This window comes from Aedes aegypti, chromosome 1 (genome assembly GCF_002204515.2).
Source record: "Aedes aegypti strain LVP_AGWG chromosome 1, AaegL5.0 Primary Assembly, whole genome shotgun sequence".
Lineage (NCBI taxonomy): Eukaryota > Metazoa > Arthropoda > Insecta > Diptera > Culicidae > Aedes > Aedes aegypti.
This window is the reverse complement of record NC_035107.1, coordinates 233,458,502-233,475,933: the sequence shown is the minus strand read 5'-3', so window position 1 is coordinate 233,475,933 and position 17,432 is coordinate 233,458,502. Positions and strand designations below refer to the sequence as shown.

At 44.4% G+C, this 17,432-nt stretch overlaps 1 protein-coding gene across 10 annotated transcripts in view; it reads right to left on the bottom strand.

The window, feature by feature from the left end:
* The window catches only part of LOC5571521 (protein doublesex), a 552,051-nt gene that overhangs the window by 200,689 nt on the left and 333,930 nt on the right, over positions 1-17,432 (bottom strand). For all 10 annotated transcript variants that reach the window (XM_021837269.1, XM_021837268.1, XM_021837271.1 and 7 more), the window contains one exon: positions 16,732-16,776. In XM_021837269.1, the coding sequence (XP_021692961.1) occupies positions 16,732-16,776 (45 nt within the window). The remainder of the gene's footprint in view (positions 1-16,731; positions 16,777-17,432) is intronic.

The following is a 17,432-nucleotide window of genomic DNA, read 5'->3' as shown; positions in this document are numbered from 1 at the left end:
CGCTTCTCGTGGTCTCATGGTTGTCTATGCAAGCAGAGAGGCCATGCTATGATTGACACAATCCTTCAAGGGCGTTGTGTTCACAGAAGGATCGGCGTAAGTAATGAATGTTACATCTGAGCCTACTACTCACCGAGGTTTGTGACGGATTTCGAACGTACACGAAGGCCTGCAAAGGTTTTATCGGGACGGAGGCTGTTTCCCCATAGCCCTGTTCGTCGTTTCAATTTGGTGTCACTCAGTAGAGTACACTTCCAGCTTAATATGTATATATCGCAACCCTACTGGAGACGTTATCGAGATTATCGGAGATATTCTCGGGAGAATTCCTGGAAGGATTCTCGCAGGAATCCTTAGAGGTATTCTGAAAGGAAACCCTGAAGAGATTCTGACAAAAATCCCTCAAAAGATTCTCGGAAGAATGTCGGGAGGGATTTCTGGAAAAACTCCTGGAGGGATTCCCAAAAGAAATTCTTAAATAATTCTCGGAAAAACTCCTCATGGAACTTCAGGAGAAGCTTTGAAGCCATTTCCGGAAAAACTCTTGAATTTATTCTCGAAAGAGACTCAGGGGTGTCCTCAGAAGAATCCCTGGAGGGATTCCAGTGGCAACACTGAAGCAATGTTTTTATAGAATCCCTGGGTGGATTTAAGAAACACATGCCACTCTCACCAGGGGTACCGAGACAGTAATTTATGATCTTAAAGTTAGAGTTCTTCTAGTCGTTTAAAAAAAAAAAACTTGTTATTGGAAGACTCTCTCCATTTGAACAGCGGCAAGCTGATAATTGCTACAAATGGATTTTATTTCCGTTAACCTGAATGCGCTTGCATGCTTCAAAGCGACGATAAGATGTCCAGAATTGCCAATAGGTACCTTCCTATGTAATACCAATTTGAGTAGGCGATTCGCGATGACTTTGGCCCGATAAACCACCCAATGATTTATTCCCTTTCGGGCGAGCCACTTCCTACGTAATCTAGCTTCTCTAACAGCGTTGCTCTTCAGGAACACAATCCATGATTTATGCACTGATTGAAACCACCTCGCCAATGGCGGTCTATAAACGCGAGACCTGGTTTTATGTTACGCTTCGGCAGAGCAAAGGCGGCTTAACATTGTCGCCTGCCTTATGCCTGGTCGCGGTGAAAGCCTAAACGATTTATCACTTGTTCGATATGTGATACTTAGGAGGTCTAGAGCGAGCAAGAGCATTGGGCTGCTGGACTTGAATAGCTTCCGAATAATAATAAAGATCATTTGAAGTAGGATCTTCAGGAATAACATTTGGGAAGAACGGAATCAGAGAACTATCATACAAAAATTGGTAGCATTTCCAAGAAGAAATATCGTTCTTTTTATGCCGAAAGTCCATTATGCGAAGCTTTTACCCAAAAAATTATGCGAAACAACCCATCCCTAATTTGAACGTCAGCACGATTAGGAACTGAACACCAAAAATTCTTGGGTGTTATGGCTTAAGGACTGTATCGGAAATAAGTTCATATTAAGACGTTTCCCATAAGAACGTTTTGCATTATGCAGTTTCATACAAAAAAAAGGGAATTTTATTCTTTTTATGACAAACGTCCGTTATGCGAAACGTACGCAAATAAAATTATGTGAAACAACCCTGATTTTCACGTCTGCGAGATAAGGACCTAAGTTCCAAAACTGTCTAGAAGTTATGGTCTAAACTCGTAATTATAAAATAGGTAATATCAAAGATTTCAAAGCGCAAAAGTTAAGACTGTAAGGACAAAAGAAGGATAATGCAAAGAAAGAGATCTCGCGTTCAGTATCATAAGGGCGTAACTGCAATGATCGATTTCTCTTCATCGATTTTCTCTTTAGCTAATTACTCGGCCGGGAGAATATTTTCGATTAATATTTTTAGTTCAATAGAAAGTTCTCATCGTCCTTCGTAATACTGCATCGTAAAATATTCCGAACATCGATTGAACTTTCAGTACTCATCCAAAGAGAAAGTCGACGAAGAGAAATCGATCACTGCAGATACGCCTGTATGATACTAAAAGCGAGAGATGGAAATGTTTGGCCATTGACTTTTTCTTTGTGTTCCAATGAAAACGACAATCTTGAACGTCACATTTAGAACATTTCCTCAATAATTCATACATTGGTAAGGCCAAATGAGTTGAAAGCCCTACCATGCAATGTTTTAACACTGTCGATACAAATTATTGTGCTGAAAGTACACATCAAAACATAATCGAAAGCAATTAACCCTTCAAAGTTGCCACATTTCATTCAGTAGTTGTTGTTTTTTACAATCGGCAATTTCAATTCAATTCTTTCAATTCACTTTTGAGGCAGCTGGAATCGTCTTAATGAGAAATCTTTTTTTATTGAGCAGTTTTGATTTCTCACAAAAGTTGTATAACTGAAATTTATTAAACATTGGCTTGCGAATTACACACAGTCAAACCAGCGATCATTGTGACATTAATACTTTTTTCCGTTCGAACTATAATTAAGTAATTTCTGTCCAAAACGGAACAATTCCGTTCGCTGCTCATCGAAATCAATTTAGGTTAAAACATGAGTACCTACAGAAGGGTGTTATTTGCACTCGGTTTGTCGATCGTCGTTATTTCAACAAAAACGCGAAACATCATAGTTCCAATTTTATCGACCAAAAATTCATCTCCGCACTAAACGTTGGAGGGGTAACGATCGGCCCGAGCAGCACCCTTTGCTTCAAAAATGAGCTCATTAAAATTGTTCGATTTCCTTTTGAACCCCACACACGGTCCTATCAAGATTCCACATCCACACAATGGGAAGGGATCCGAAGAAGATCGATACGCGATCAACGCAACCGACCCGATTAGATGGAAGTAACAGGATTGTAACAGAATGTGGTTCTCCAATATGGTTTTTCAATATCAGCAGTTGTTACAAAACTACTACCGTTAGTAGTTAAAATAACAAAAATTGTAACAAAATTTGCACCATACAATAAAAAAATATAACAAATCCTTATCAACTAATAACATAATTATAATAGAATGTATTTCAAAGATGTTCCAAAATATCAAAATTATACCATCACATCAAAGCCATCTGTTAACAAAATTGTAGCCACTTCTGACATTTTTACTGTTGCTAAGAGAGATGTGTTAAGATTTTGTTATGTGATTCTAATCGGGGACACGCTGCCGTGTGCAACATATTATCAATGCCACACATGTGCAACCGGCCGCCGCGATATGGTGTCCGTGTGATAAATTACCAAAGGGTTTCGAAGCCCTTTCGAGTAGAAATTGAAAACGTTTGTCCAGCAGCTGAAAGGTTGTGAGGTCTGTGATAAATTTGGATACTACTCGGTTAGGTTTGAACTCGAAGAAGTCAAGGAATTTCTTTGAAAGGTATGGGGACCTTCTCGGAGAAATTTGAGCAACTTTTCGGCGAAGTTTGGAAAAATTCTTCGAAATGTTTGGGGAGCTACTCAAAAAAGGTTGAAAAGCTTCACGCAAAAGATTGAAAAACATCTCGAAGAAGTTTGTGAACATTTCTAAGAAGTTGGGGGCACATTTAGAAGAAGTTTGGAGAAATTCTCGGAGAAGTTTGGAGAAATTTGGAGAAATTTTCTGAGAAGTTGGAGAATTTATCAGAAAAGTTTGGAATACTGTTCAGAGAAGTTTGGAGAACTTCTCGTAAAATTTGTAGAACTTCTCCTATAAGTTTGGAGAACTTCTTGTAGATGTTTGGAGAACTTCTCCTAGAATTTTGGCTTCTCGAATAAGTTTGGAGAACTTGTCGGAGAAATTTGGAGAACTTCTCGGTGAATTTTGAACAACTCGTAGAAATTTTTAGAACTTCTCCTAAAAGTTTGAAGAACTGCTCCTAGGAGTTAGGAGAACTTCTTGTAGATGTTTGGAGAATTTCTCCTAGAATTTTGGCTTCTCGGAGAAGTTTGAAGAATTTTTCAGAGGAGTTTGGAGATCTTCTTGGAGAAGTTTAAAGCACTTCTCGCATAAGTATTCTAGGAGAAGCTTGGAAACTCTTCGGAAAAATTTGGAAAATTTATCGGAAAAGTTTGGAGAACTTCTCGAAGAAGTTCGAAGAACTTCTCAGAGAAGTCCAAGAACTTCTCAGAGAAGTCCAAGAACTTCTCAGAGAAGTTTGAAGAACTTCTCAGAGAAGTTTGAAGAACTTCACAGAAAAGTTTGAAGAACTTCTAAGAGAAGTTTGAAGAACTTCTAAGAGAAGTTTGAAGAACTTCTAAGAGAAGTTTGAAGAACTTCTAAGAGAAGTTTGAAGAACTTCTAAGAGAAGTTTGAAGAACTTCTCATAGAAGTTTGAAGAACTTCTCATAGAAGTTTGAAGAACTTCTCATAGAAGTTTGAAGAACTTCTAAGAGAAGTTTTAAAAAATTCTCAGAGAAGTTTGAAGCGCTTCTCAGAGAAGTTTGAAGAACTTCTCAGAGAAGTTTGGAGAGCTTCTCGGAGAAATTTGAAGCACATCTCAGTGAAGTTTGAAGAACTTCTCGGAGAAGTTTGTAGAACTTCTCCTACAACTAGCCTACCAAACTATTCCAATATTGCTTGTGCTGAGTTGCCGCCCAAGAGTTTATCTGAAGCTTCACCCAGCACTTCGAAATTGGAATAGCCGGCTCAGGGCCAATGAAGTCATGCGATGCTCCATCGCGAGCTAGCTCATCAGCCAATTCATTTCCAGCGATGGAAGAATGGCCAGGTACCCATACAAGGTTTACAGAGTTGACTGAATTCAGTTCCTCAATTTGAGTTCGACATGCGATAAAGTGCTTCTTGTTTAAGATATATGTTTTTTTTTTGTTTTTTACAAGGGGGAAATCTGCAAACAGATCCCCTGAGAAGATAACTCAGGGAATGCGGGGATGACGCACCAACGACGACCCGCTAAAACCAGCCTATGCACTGTGCTTGAGCAATTCATTTAGAATTGCTCAAGTGGTGAACAGTGCATCGACATGACCCTTGGACTCAGACCCTCATCTCCCCGGAACCACCTTACGGTATTTCTTCGGGAAGGGACCAGTGCATATAGCACAACACGTGTAGCAGAAGTAGCCTAGGCAAACTGCTTCTCCTAGCCGACTTAAACAATGTTACAAGGGACCAGCCTCGGCAGGGCTAATCCTCTGCAGCCAACTCTTGGTCGGCGCGCCATAGACGCTGCAATTCTAACATAATGTGAGTGACAGCCGTAGTTACTGCATTCCAGCACTCGGCATCCGCACACATTCTCTCTATAATATTGTCGGGGGACGTGTCCCCTCCGCATGTAGTGAGCATGCGACCTCTCACAACAATGAAACGGGGGCAATCGAACACGACATGCTCCGCTGTTTCCTCTACACCAGCACAATTGGGGCACGCAGGAGATTCTGAGTGCCCGAACCTATGCAGGTACTTTCTATAGCAACCATGTCCTGACAGAAACTGTGTCAGGTGGAAGTTCACTTCCCCATGGCTTCTACCATACCAATCTGACACATTTGGTATTAGCCGATGGGTCCATCTACCCTTAGTGGAGTTATCCCATTCCTGCTGCCAGCTTCTGATCGTTTCCTCTTTACACGTGTCGCGGACTCCTCTGGTACCCCTTTGGTTGAAGCATTGGGCATCTTCCTTGATGATGAGCCCGATGGGCGTCATCCCGGCTATGATGCACACGGCCTCTTTAGATACCGTCCGGTATGCACTTGCTACTCTTAAGCACATTATCCTGTACGTGCTTTCCAACCGCTTTAGGTTTCTTCTCGTTATAAGCGCTTTTGACCAGATTGGTCCTCCATACCTTAGTATGGATAGCGCCACGCTTGCCAGCAGCTTGCGTTTGCTGGCAATTACAGCAGAGCTGTTAGACATCATCCTCGAAAGCGCCGCTATAGCCGTAGATGCCCTTTTACAGGCATATTCAACGTGGCTAGCGAAGCTCAGCTTGTCATCGATCATTACCCCAAGATGCCTAAGGGATCGCTTGGACTCTATGGTGCAATCACCTACCGAGATAAGCGCCCGTTGCTCGGACTTGCGGTTGTTGACCACCACCACCTCAGTCTTGTGACGGGCCAGTCCTAGTTTCCTAGACTTCATCCATTCCTCAACCAGGGAAACAGAGTGCGCTGCTGTCAACTCTACTTCCTCCATCGATTCACCATAGACCACTAGGGTGATATCGTCGGCGAAGCCAACAATCTTAACACCCGTCGGAAGGGGCAGCCTCAGTACGTCATCGTACATCGCATTCCATAACAGCGGGCCCAGGATTGAACCTTGAGGTACTCCCGCGGTAATTCGAACGCTTTTCTGCCCCTCCTCTGTGTCATACAGTAGAATCCTACCATCAAAATAGCTTTCTAGAAGCTTACACAACTGCACCGGTACCTTGAGGCGGTGAAGCGCGTGTGCTATTGCTTCCCAGCTTGCGCTGTTGAACGCATTCTTCACATCCAGAGTGACAACCGCGCAGTAACGGATGCCGCTCCTTTTATGCTCGATTGCCACCTCAGCTGTTTGAACGACCGACTGGATGGCGTCCAGAGTAGATTTACCTTTTCTGAATCCAAACTGGTTGTTGGACAGGCCGTCCGCACTCTCCGTATACGGTACTAGTCTGTTGAGAATCAACCTCTCCAATAACTTGCCCGTCGTATCTAGTAGACAGATAGGTCTATACGCCGACGGGTCACCTGGTGGTTTCCCCGCCTTTGGTAGTAGCACCAATTTCTGTCGCTTCCATACATCCGGGAAGATTCCTTGATCAATGCAGCGTTGCATCGTGGTTCTGAACATGTCCGGATCCGTGTTCACTGCCGCTTTTAAGGCAACATTCGGGATACCATCGGGTCCCGGTGCCTTGTTTGACGCGAATGATTTCACGACTTCTGCCAGCTCTTCGTTCGTCACTCTCGCCACTTCTTCTTCTTCATCTGCCGCATACGGCGCTGGGGGCCATGGGCTTATGGGATGGTGCGGGAAAAGTACATCGATTATCGATCGCAGCAACTCGGGCGATTTCTCTTGGGGCGCTATGGCTCCTTTGGTCTTAGCCATTACCACTCTGTAGGCGTCACCCCATGGACTAGAATTGGCACTCTCGCATAGGCTTTCAAAGCATGCCCGTTTCCGACTCTTGATTTCCTTTTTGAGAGCCAACTTTGCCTCTCTGAATGCTGCACCGCGTTCCTCTCTTTGTGCTTCTGTGCGTGCGCGTTGCATTTTTCGTCTAGCCCGAAGGCAGATTGCTCGAAGATTTGCAATTGATTCGCACCACCAATACACCGGCGGCCTGTTCTCTCTAGGAGGGGCTTTTCTCGGCATGGAAGCATCACACGCTCGTGATATCACAGCAACTAGCTCTTCACCGTTTAGGTCCAGAGTGTTCCGTTCGCGCCTCAGGGCTTCAGTGAATACTTCGCCGTCGAAGCGCGCTGTTTTCCATCCTCGGGCTTGGGTCGAGTTACATCGCGCTGCCTTCCGCCCGCCTGGTATTATACTATAGCGAATCGATTGATGATCGCTATGAGTATAACCGTCATCAACGCGCCAGTTCATGGTACCTAAAAGGTTAGGACTACAAAACGTCACGTCGATGATCGATTCTGCACCATTTCTGCGGAAGGTACTCACTGTACCCACATTTGCCAGCTCTACATTTAAAGCGGCCAGGGATTCCAGCAATAGTTGGCCTCTTTGTTTGGTGCAGCGGCTACCCCACTCCACTGCCCATGCATTAAAGTCGCCAGCTATCACTACTGGCTGCCGATTAGCTAGTTCGGCTATCATCCTGTCGACCATGTGGGAAAATTCCTCAATCGACCACCTTGGGGGCGCGTAACAACTGCAATAGAACACGCCGTTGATTTTTGCTATTGCAAAACCGTCATTTGAGCTAGAGACTACTTCTTGGATTGGGTATCGTCCTGTCGTCCCTATAGCTGCTAACTGTTGAGACCTATCCGCCACCCAGTTCCCGTTGTTGGCTGGTATGCGGTATGGGTCCGATAGTAACACCACGTCAGTCTTGGTTTCCGAGACTGACTGCCAAAGCAGCTGCTGGGCTGCATCACAGTGGTTTAAATTTAACTGTGTTACTTCCGTTTTGGCTGCTTTGATACTCCGCTTGTGCCCGGACATTTGGGTCCGCCCGTTAAGTGTCCGTTGTCTGCTCTGTCGACACATATTAGGCACTTAGCGATTTGCTTACAATCGCTTGCCCTATGGCCTTCAGCGCCGCATTTTCTGCACATCTTACTTCTGTCAGGACCATTGCAATTCCACGACTTATGGCCCTTCCCGAAACACTTGAAGCAAACTTCAGGAGGCTGTTGTATGCTCAGCCGGCAAACCGACCAGCCTACCTTGAGTATGCCCAAGTTCTTCGCTTTGTTGGCCTCTGCGACCGGCAGCCTGATCGCCGCCACCTGGGTGCCCTGCGGGCCCTTTCTAAGGTGGATGGCCTTACTGGCTATGTCGATGTCACACTGCTCTTTGAGGGCAGCCGAGACCTCCGCTGCATCGGTGACCTCATCCAGATTTTTACACTGGAGAGTCGCTTCAGCAGTAAGGGATCTTACATCAACCTCGTCACCAAGTACTTCTTGTGCCAGTTGCTTATAGACTGCACCCTTTTCCTTGGCGTCCTTCTTTAAGACTAGGATCATTTCACCAATCCTAGTTCGCCTTATGCTTCGCACGTCTGCGCCCAATGGCGATAGCTTCTCTGTGCTTCGCATCGCCTTCAGAACCTCGGCGTATTTTGCTTCCTCCGTTTTGATAACGAGGGCTTCGCCTAAATTCCTACGTTTCGCTGTTTTCGGTTTAGCGCTCTCCTTGGGCTCCGTTTTCGGTTTCCTCTGTTTTTTCTTATTTCCAACTCGTATCCACGGGTTGCTGTTGCCTTGCGCCCGTGGTTCCTGTGGATGCACTGCCTGGTTCCGGTTAACCCGTGGCTCCTTTTTCTTGGCTTTCTTGGCCTTAGGCTTGGTGTTGGCCTCTCCTTTGTTGCCATGTCCTCTTGATCGCGGTGCTTGGCTCGTGCCAGCTTTTCCGCTCTGGAGGACGGCCGCGTAGGTCACTTTTCCCTTAGCAACCATACGTCTTTTCGCCACGTATTCATCCCCGGAAGCTTCCCTCTTCCGCATCGCATATCGAATAATATCATCAGATATATTCGCGTTGCCTGTGAAGGAAAATACTTCGGTCTGACACGACCTAGTGTCTTTTTGGCCTTCTACCTTGCCAAGTTGTTCCTTGGCTTTCTCGTAGTCCTGCTTTGCAGCTAGGACTGATTGTCGCAATTTCAGTAGACTTGTTTTCAAGTCTTTGCTGATATTTGTTTTGCTCTTAACATACTCGATGATGACATCAAGTTGCTCAGCAGCTACCTGCATTTTAGGGAGGTACTCCCTATTGCGATCCATGGCCTCGATTAGTCCCGGGCCATCGGTCACCACACATGTTGCACTGGAGCGGCCAGTGCCTGCCGTCGTCACAGTATCTAGGCTTTTGCCCACACTGTTTTCAATAAAGTTGGTCGCCTCCTTCCTTGGCGGGAACCTTAGCCGGTTACTGATAGGTTCAGAAGCCTCTCCTTCACATTCCGCTGGTTGTTTGTTTTGGTTGATCATCTCTCATCTCTTATGGGTCCCCCTAAGAGCCGCTATCCATCTCCGCTGGAATAGTCGCCTTTATGATCCCATGGTTATCTATGCAAGCAGGGAGGCCATGCTAGGGTTGACATAGTCCTTTATGAGGTACTATGTTCAGAGCCAGATCGGCGCAGGTCAGGTAATGGCATCTGAGCCTACTCCCGCCCAGTTGGAACAACCAGGCGACGGATTTGGAACGTACTCTAAGGCCTGCCACGGTTTTACGGGACGGGGGCAGCCTGCGCCATTAACCCACTCGCCGTTTCGGGCCAGTGTCACCCGACCCTACTAAGGGAGTAGAATGTCGCCGCTGTCAGCCTCAAAGCATATTATCCAGTACATATGCCGTTACTTGTCCTTTATCGTGCGCTGCCAGTATACATAATTGGGGCCGTACTGGCGTTGGTCCCAATGTGCTCGAAGCACTCCTACTCGTAATTCCATGCCTTGTCCGTTTGTATCGCGACCAGTATGCCATAATCAGGATCTCACTGGCATCAATCCTGATGTGCCGGTTGGCACTCCTGTTAGTTTGGGCTAGGGTACTTTAAGCGGCACCGGTCGCTGTGACAGAGTTGCATTCGGATTTTTGTGGTTTTTATGAAGGTTCATCAGAGCCCACTGCGAACTTCACCACATCCTGGGCAACTCCCCAAGATATATGTGTAGTGGCGCAACGTCGAAAATGGCCTCAAGCGCTGCTGTGGGAGTTGTAGAGAACGCACCAGACATCGTCATCAAGCACATCCTTTGGAGATGGCCCAATTTTGATGGATTGTTCTCACTTCGCCCTTTTGCCACCACACAAGACATCCATATGCCAATATTGGTCGAACAACTGTTGTGTAAATCCATTTGATATATTTGGGTTTGAGGCCCCAAGTTTTACCAAAGGTTCGCCGGCATTGACCGAAAGCCATACAAGCTTTTTTGACTCTGAAATCAATGTGAGCTGTCCATAAAAGTTTGGAATCTAGAATGACTCCGACATACTCTACTTGATCAGTCACATTAATCTCAGTGCCAAAAAGACGTAAAGGTCGAATTCCATCGCGGTTCAGTCTTTCCGTAAAAAGAACAATAGATGTTTTATTCAGGTTAACCGAAAGGCCATATTGGCGACACCAACTCTCGACTACCTGAAGAGCACTTTGCATCAGGTCGAATAGGGTGCTTATGCACATACCAACTATCAGAGCTAGATTGTCGTCGGCAAATCCATAAGTTGGAAAACCGCAATTATTGAGTTGCCTCAATAGCGTATCTGCTACGAGATTCCACAAAAGTGGTGACAAGACTCCCCCTTGGGAGCATCCGCAAACACTCAATTTTCGAATCGCTGTTTGACGCAATGTCGCGAAGAGATGTCGGTTTTTGAGCATTTGATGAATCCAATTGGTAATCATTGTAGGTTGCCCATGGTTTCGTGCGGCTTCCAATATGGCATCGAAAGACACGTTATCAAAGGCACCCTCAATATCCAAGAAAACACCCAAGCAGGATTGCTTCTGAGCGAATGCTTTCTCGATATCGTATACAACTTTGTGTAAAAGAGTCACAGTGGACTTTCCAGATTGGTAAGCATGATGATTCATATGAAGAGGCATGTTTGCTAAATAAACATCACGGATGTGATGATCGATAATGCGTTCCAGACATTTCAGAAGAAAAGAGGTCAGACTGATTGGTCTAAAACTCTTCGCTTCCTCATACGACGCACGTCCTCCTTTTGGGATAAACTTTACAGTAATATCACGCCAGGATTTGGGAATGTACCCGGTAGCAAAACTGCTTACAAGTAGCTTTTTCAAAACATGTTTGATAAACTCAAATCCCTTTTGGAGCAGAACAGGATAAATCCCATCCGCTCCTGGAGATTTGAAAGGAGCAAAACTATTAAGTGCCCATTGAATCGATTCAGTAGTTACGATACTGCGAGCCGAGGCCAGAGACTCTTAACTACATGAAAAGACATTTGGTTCATCCGTAGATGCTATGTCCACACATCCGGGGAAGTGTGTATTGAATAAACATTCTATAACTTCTTCATCGGAAGAAGTAAAGTCACCATTAGGTAAGCGAATTTCGTTCACTTGGAAATCCTTAGATTTTGCAAGAATTTTGTTCAACCGACTGACTTCACTCAAACTGGAAACATTTGTACAAAGGTTTTTCCAGCCGGATCGTTCAGCAGAACGAAGAGCCTTCTTGTAAGCCTTGCGAGCCGACTTGAACGACTCTGATCCAGCTGAACGGCGTCTGTTCCAATTCCTTCTACATTGTTTCCTGAGTCTAGTCAGATCGGAGTTCCACCATGGGGTCCCTCTTGTAGTCTTTACAGACCGCAGAGGACATGCTTCTTCAAAAGCTTCCATAATGTAGGATGTTGTAGTATCAACGGCATCATCCAGATCACTTGGATTTTCAATGGACGGAGAATATCCATGAAATTTGGTCGCAACCAATTCAATATAGAGTTCCCAGTTTGTTGACCAGGGATTCCTAAAACGCAAAGTCTACGCATTTTCATTTCAATGATCAAAGAAGATGTAGCGACGATCAGATAATGATACCTCATCTGATACATGCCAATTCGTCAACTCGTGACAGATTCTATTCGAGCAGAGCGTTATGTCTAACACTTCTTCTCTATTAGAAACCATGAAGGTTGGGCGATTGCCTATGTTAAGTAATCCAAGGTCTGTACTACTTAAGTATTCCATCAGACTGGAGCCTCTCAAATTGATATCTGAGCTGCCCCAGATGATGTGATGAGCATTGGCATCACTGCCTACAATCAGCGGAAGGCCTTTTGTTACGCAGTGTACGACAACTCGTTTGAAATCATCCGTTGGGGATGGTTCATCATGTGGTAAATATACCGAACAATAGACGTATTTTCTGTTGAGGTCACCAACAAAAATATCGATTGTGACAGAACATACATCTCTGGTAGTTAACTCAGAAATGAGTGTAGCAACGATTGCTTTATTAACGAGCACGCATGCGCGGGGCATGGAGCGCGAGTTTGCCATTTCAAGTTTGCTAAAAGTAGCAAAAACTGGGTCCACAAGGTTACCTAGATAGAAGTTCCCTCTACGAAAGTAGGGTTCTTGAACTAGCGCCACTTGGGCTGCACCATTTTGCATGAGTCTGCAAAGATTGATCGTTGCTGTTCTTTTATGCTGAAGATTGATCTGAGCTAACCTAACCGTAGCCACTACCCAAACTAGGCAGGATTAAGCTTTTTGCAATCTCAGCACGAAAAAGACCAGCAACGAAAAAACCAGATCGGTGTCTATATAAAGTCGCCAAAGGCGAAAGAGCACAGAATACACTGTGTAAAACGCATAATGCGAATCCATATAGGTGATAATTCAAATTAAATGTCAACATATTCATAATCCCACCCTTATTAAGCCTCAGGATAGAGACTGAAGAAGGGCAGCCGATTATCTCGGAGAAACATAAGGTCACCTGCACCATTGCTCCGGGTAGCACAGGAAGGACTCAATACAGTGGAGGGCGCCCTGGTACCCCACAGGCTCCGTTAGCGGTTAGGTTTTATTTGGACCCCTCTAACCATTCATTCCTAGGCACGGTACGCATCACAACATAAATTAGGGGTCACCTGTGAGGTGGACTTTTACCACCGGAACAGGCAGTCCGTAGTGTTAATTCTTAGCCAGTTTAAACAACCGCTACCGACACTACGCGGCTATCTAGGCTGCTCGGGAAAAGGAGGTTAATAATTTTCTCAGAATCCTGAGTCAGATTCACTCAGAATCCTGAGCAGGATTCACTCAGAATCCTCAGCAGTATTCGCTCAGAATCCAAAGCATGATTATCTCATAATCCTGAACAGAATTCGCTCAGAATCCTAGGCAGAATTCGCTCAGAATCCTGAGCAGGATTTGCTCAGAATCGTAAGCAGTATTCACTCAGAATCCCAAGCAGGATTCTCTCAGAATCCTGTGCAAGATTCGCTCAGAATCCTGAGCAGAATTCGCTCAGAACCCTGAGCAGGATTCGCTCAGAACCCTGAACAGGATTCGCTCAGAATCCTGAACAGGATTCGCTCAGAATCCTGAACAGGATTCGCTCAGAATCCTGAACAGGATTCGCTCAGAATCCTGAACAGGATTCGCTCAGAATCCTGAACAGGATTCGCTCAGAATCCTGAACAGGATTCGCTCAGAATCCTGAACAAGATTCTCTCAGAATCCTGAGCAGTATTCGCTCAGAATCCTAACCAGGATTCGCTCAGAATTCTGAGCAGGATTCGCTCAGAATCCTGAGTAGGATGCGCTCAGAATCGTGAGTAGGATTCGCTCAGAATCGTGAGCAGCATTCACTGAGAATCCCAAGCAGGATTCGCTCAGAATCCTGTGCAAGATTCGCTCAGAATCCTGTGCAAGATTCGCTCCGAACCCTGAGCAGGATTCGCTCAGAATCCTGAGGATTCGCTCAGAATTCTGAGCAGGATTCACTCAGAATCTTAAGCAGGATTCGCTCAGAATCGTAAGCAGGATTCACTCAGAATCCTGAGCAGGATCCTCTCAGATTCCTGAGCAAGATTCACTCAGAATCCTGAGCAGGATTCACTCAGAATCCTGAGCAGGATTCACTCAGAATCCTAAGCAGGATTCGCTCAGAATCCTAAGCAGGATTCGCTCAAAATCCTGAGCAGGATTCGCTCAGAATCCTGAACAGTATTCGCTCAGAATCCTGAGCAGGGTTCGCTTAGAATCCTGAGCAAGATTCACTTTGAATCTTGAGCTAGATTCACTCAGAATTCTGACCAGGAATCCTGAGCAAGATTCACTTTGAATCCTGAGCAAGATTCACTCAGAATTCTGAGCAGGATTCACTTTCAATCCTGAGCAAGATTCACTTAGAATCCTGAGCAGGATTCACTCATGGCCTGAGCAGGATTTGCTCAGAAAGAATTCAATAAGAATCCTGAGCAGAATTCAATCAGATTCCAGAGCAGGATTCACTCAGAATCCTGAGCAGGATTCGCTCAGAATCCTGAGCAGGATTCGCTCAGAATCCTGAACAGGATTCGCTCAGAGTCCTGAGCAGAAATTTTTCAGAATCCAAAGCAGGAGTTGCTTAGAATCCTGAGCAGGATTCGCTCAGAGTCCAGAGCATGAATCTAGATTCAATCAGAATCCTGAGCAGGATTCACTTTGACTCCTGAGCAAGATTCACTCAGAATCCTGAGCAGGATTCATTCAGAACCCTGAGTAAGATTCGCTCAGAACCCTGAGCAGGATTCACTTTCAGAATCCTGAGAAGGATTCACTTTCAGAATCCTGAGAAGGATTCTTCCAGAATCTTGAGAAGGATCCTCTCAGAATCCTGAGAAGGATTCTTTCAGGATCCTGAGCAGGATTCACTCTGAATCCTGAGCATTATTCACTTAGAATGCTGAGCAGGGTTTGTTCAGAATCCTGAACAGGATTAGTCCCTAAACCCGAGCAGGATTTATTTAGAAGCTTGAGCAGGAGTCTTTTAGAATTGTGATCAGGTTTCGCTCAGAATTCAGAATAGAATTCGCTCAAAACTCTGAGTGGGATTCACTCAGAAATATTATTTGCCTAAATTCTCCACAAGATTCGCCTTTAGTGCTGAACAAATTTCTTATAGAATCCACGGCAGGAAATGCTTAAAATCATGAGCAGGATTACTTCGGAATCTTGAGCCAGAATATTGAACAGAATACACTTAGAATGCTGGAAAGCAGAATTTATCTATATTTTATGAGGATTCGTCCAGTATCATAAACAGGATTTGCTCAAATTCATGAGTTAGTATGCTTAATTGTTTCTAAGCTTCTGGAAAGCTTCCGTTAGAGACGTATGGAAAGCTTTCTTCGGATAGCTGGGAATATTCGAAGAAAGTTTTCCATACGTTTCTAACGAAAGCTTTCCATGTTTCTGTAACGGATTTTTTCCAAGCTTTTTGAATGCTATCTTTTTGCACATCAGGAAGAAAGCTGTCCATGTTTCTAAATAAAAGCCTATCGCACTTCTGGAAGGAAGCCTTTTCTCGTTTCTGAAATGGAGCATTACACGCTTCTTGAAGGACAAATTCCACACTCTTGGAAAGTTTTCAAGGTTTTGTAACATAAGCTTTCCAAGCTTCAAGAAAGCTTTCCAAGATACTGAAACAAAAGCTTTCCAAATTCTAGAAAAAAAAAAGATTTTCAAGCTTCTGTAACTATGTATAGCTTTCTCACCTTCTGGTACGGAAGATTTCGTAATATAAGCTTTCCAACGTTCTGGTACGGAAACTGCTGTAACTTAAGCTTTCCAAGCTTCTGTAACATAAGCTTTTGGAAGTTTTTTGAAGCTTCCTTCTTTGCAAACTTTAGAAATGGAAACTTTCTAAGCTTTGGAATATTAGCCTACCAAGCTTCTGGAACGGAAGCTCCCTAAGTTTCAGGTATGCAAGCTCACCAAGCTTGCGCAACTAAAGCTTTCAAAGCTTCTCGAATGAAATAATTTGAAGATTGTGTAACGGAAGCTTTCAAAGCTTCTGGAAGGAATCTTTCCAAATTTCTGAGCGGAAAATTGGCTTGAAGTTTTTTGTTAATCGAAGGGATAAATATTGTCAACATAAGTTATAATTTTCCAAATAGTTCAGAGAAAGGTCGTAGCTGCAGAAAGTAGATTATCAAAAGTCTTTCTCTGTCAAAGAAACTAAAACTCAACGCCAAGGAAGGGCGTAGCAAACAAGCTCACGGCCCGCAGAAGGCCTCAATTAAGATAATTCTTATGTGTGGCACACTATCTTGATGAGCACGGGACCACGCATAACTTCATTTACTCAAAGAAGAACATGAACATTGTGTGAAAACGTCTCCAAGTGGTGTTCACCGATGTGAAACCCAAGATGAGCGTGGAAAAACAGGGCTATTGAGCGGGTCCTGATGAATCATTTTTACGCCGTGTTTACTGCTGGTGTGATGAAGTCATATTGTCTTCGATTCCAGTTATGGTAAATCGGTAGTAAAATTTCTTATGTTTTCTGCAAATTAGTATTTAAACATCGAACTCACCTGGTACCATGTTTCCGGGTTCAGGGGTTCCGCTGGAGTGGTTGGCTGAAAAGAGAGAAGGAGAAAGAAACTCGGATAAAAAGTGGACATCGTTTTTTTAAGTGGGGCAAAAACTGGGTGATTATATGATAAGTGACGACATTAAGACATGGAATCGTTCTGCGTGGATCGCGGTGCACATTAATTTAACATGAATTGATCATGACTTTGAAGTTTGTTATCTGGAATGTTACGTCAGAACTAAATGGAGTGAATACATTAAATCTGCATAATTTTCTTCAAAGAAGTGTGAAAGCAGTTCATAGGAAAATTCCTGTGGCATTGCATAAAATTCTCCCATTGAACTTTCGTTCTCGGAATAGATTACGTCTCAATGCCATCGAGAATGAAATAAGCGCACATACATACTCACTTGCCACCCTTTGTGACCCTTTTTCTAAACGCACCAAAGTCTTTCTATTTACTTACAGTTACGCGTCGAATGTGCGCACTTTGTTGCGACGCGACGATGCCTTTTGAGTGAAACCCACCACAAGTGGCGCAGAGCTCTCTTCAACCGGAGCAGCATGCATTCCGTTCCTATCAGTGCAGCGAAGTCCCGCCGCCGCCACCGCAGCACAAAAGCGAAACGCAAAAAGTAGCTCAATGTTGTAACACCACTAAATGCTACACAGCTGATACAAAGGAACGACGGCGTGTGT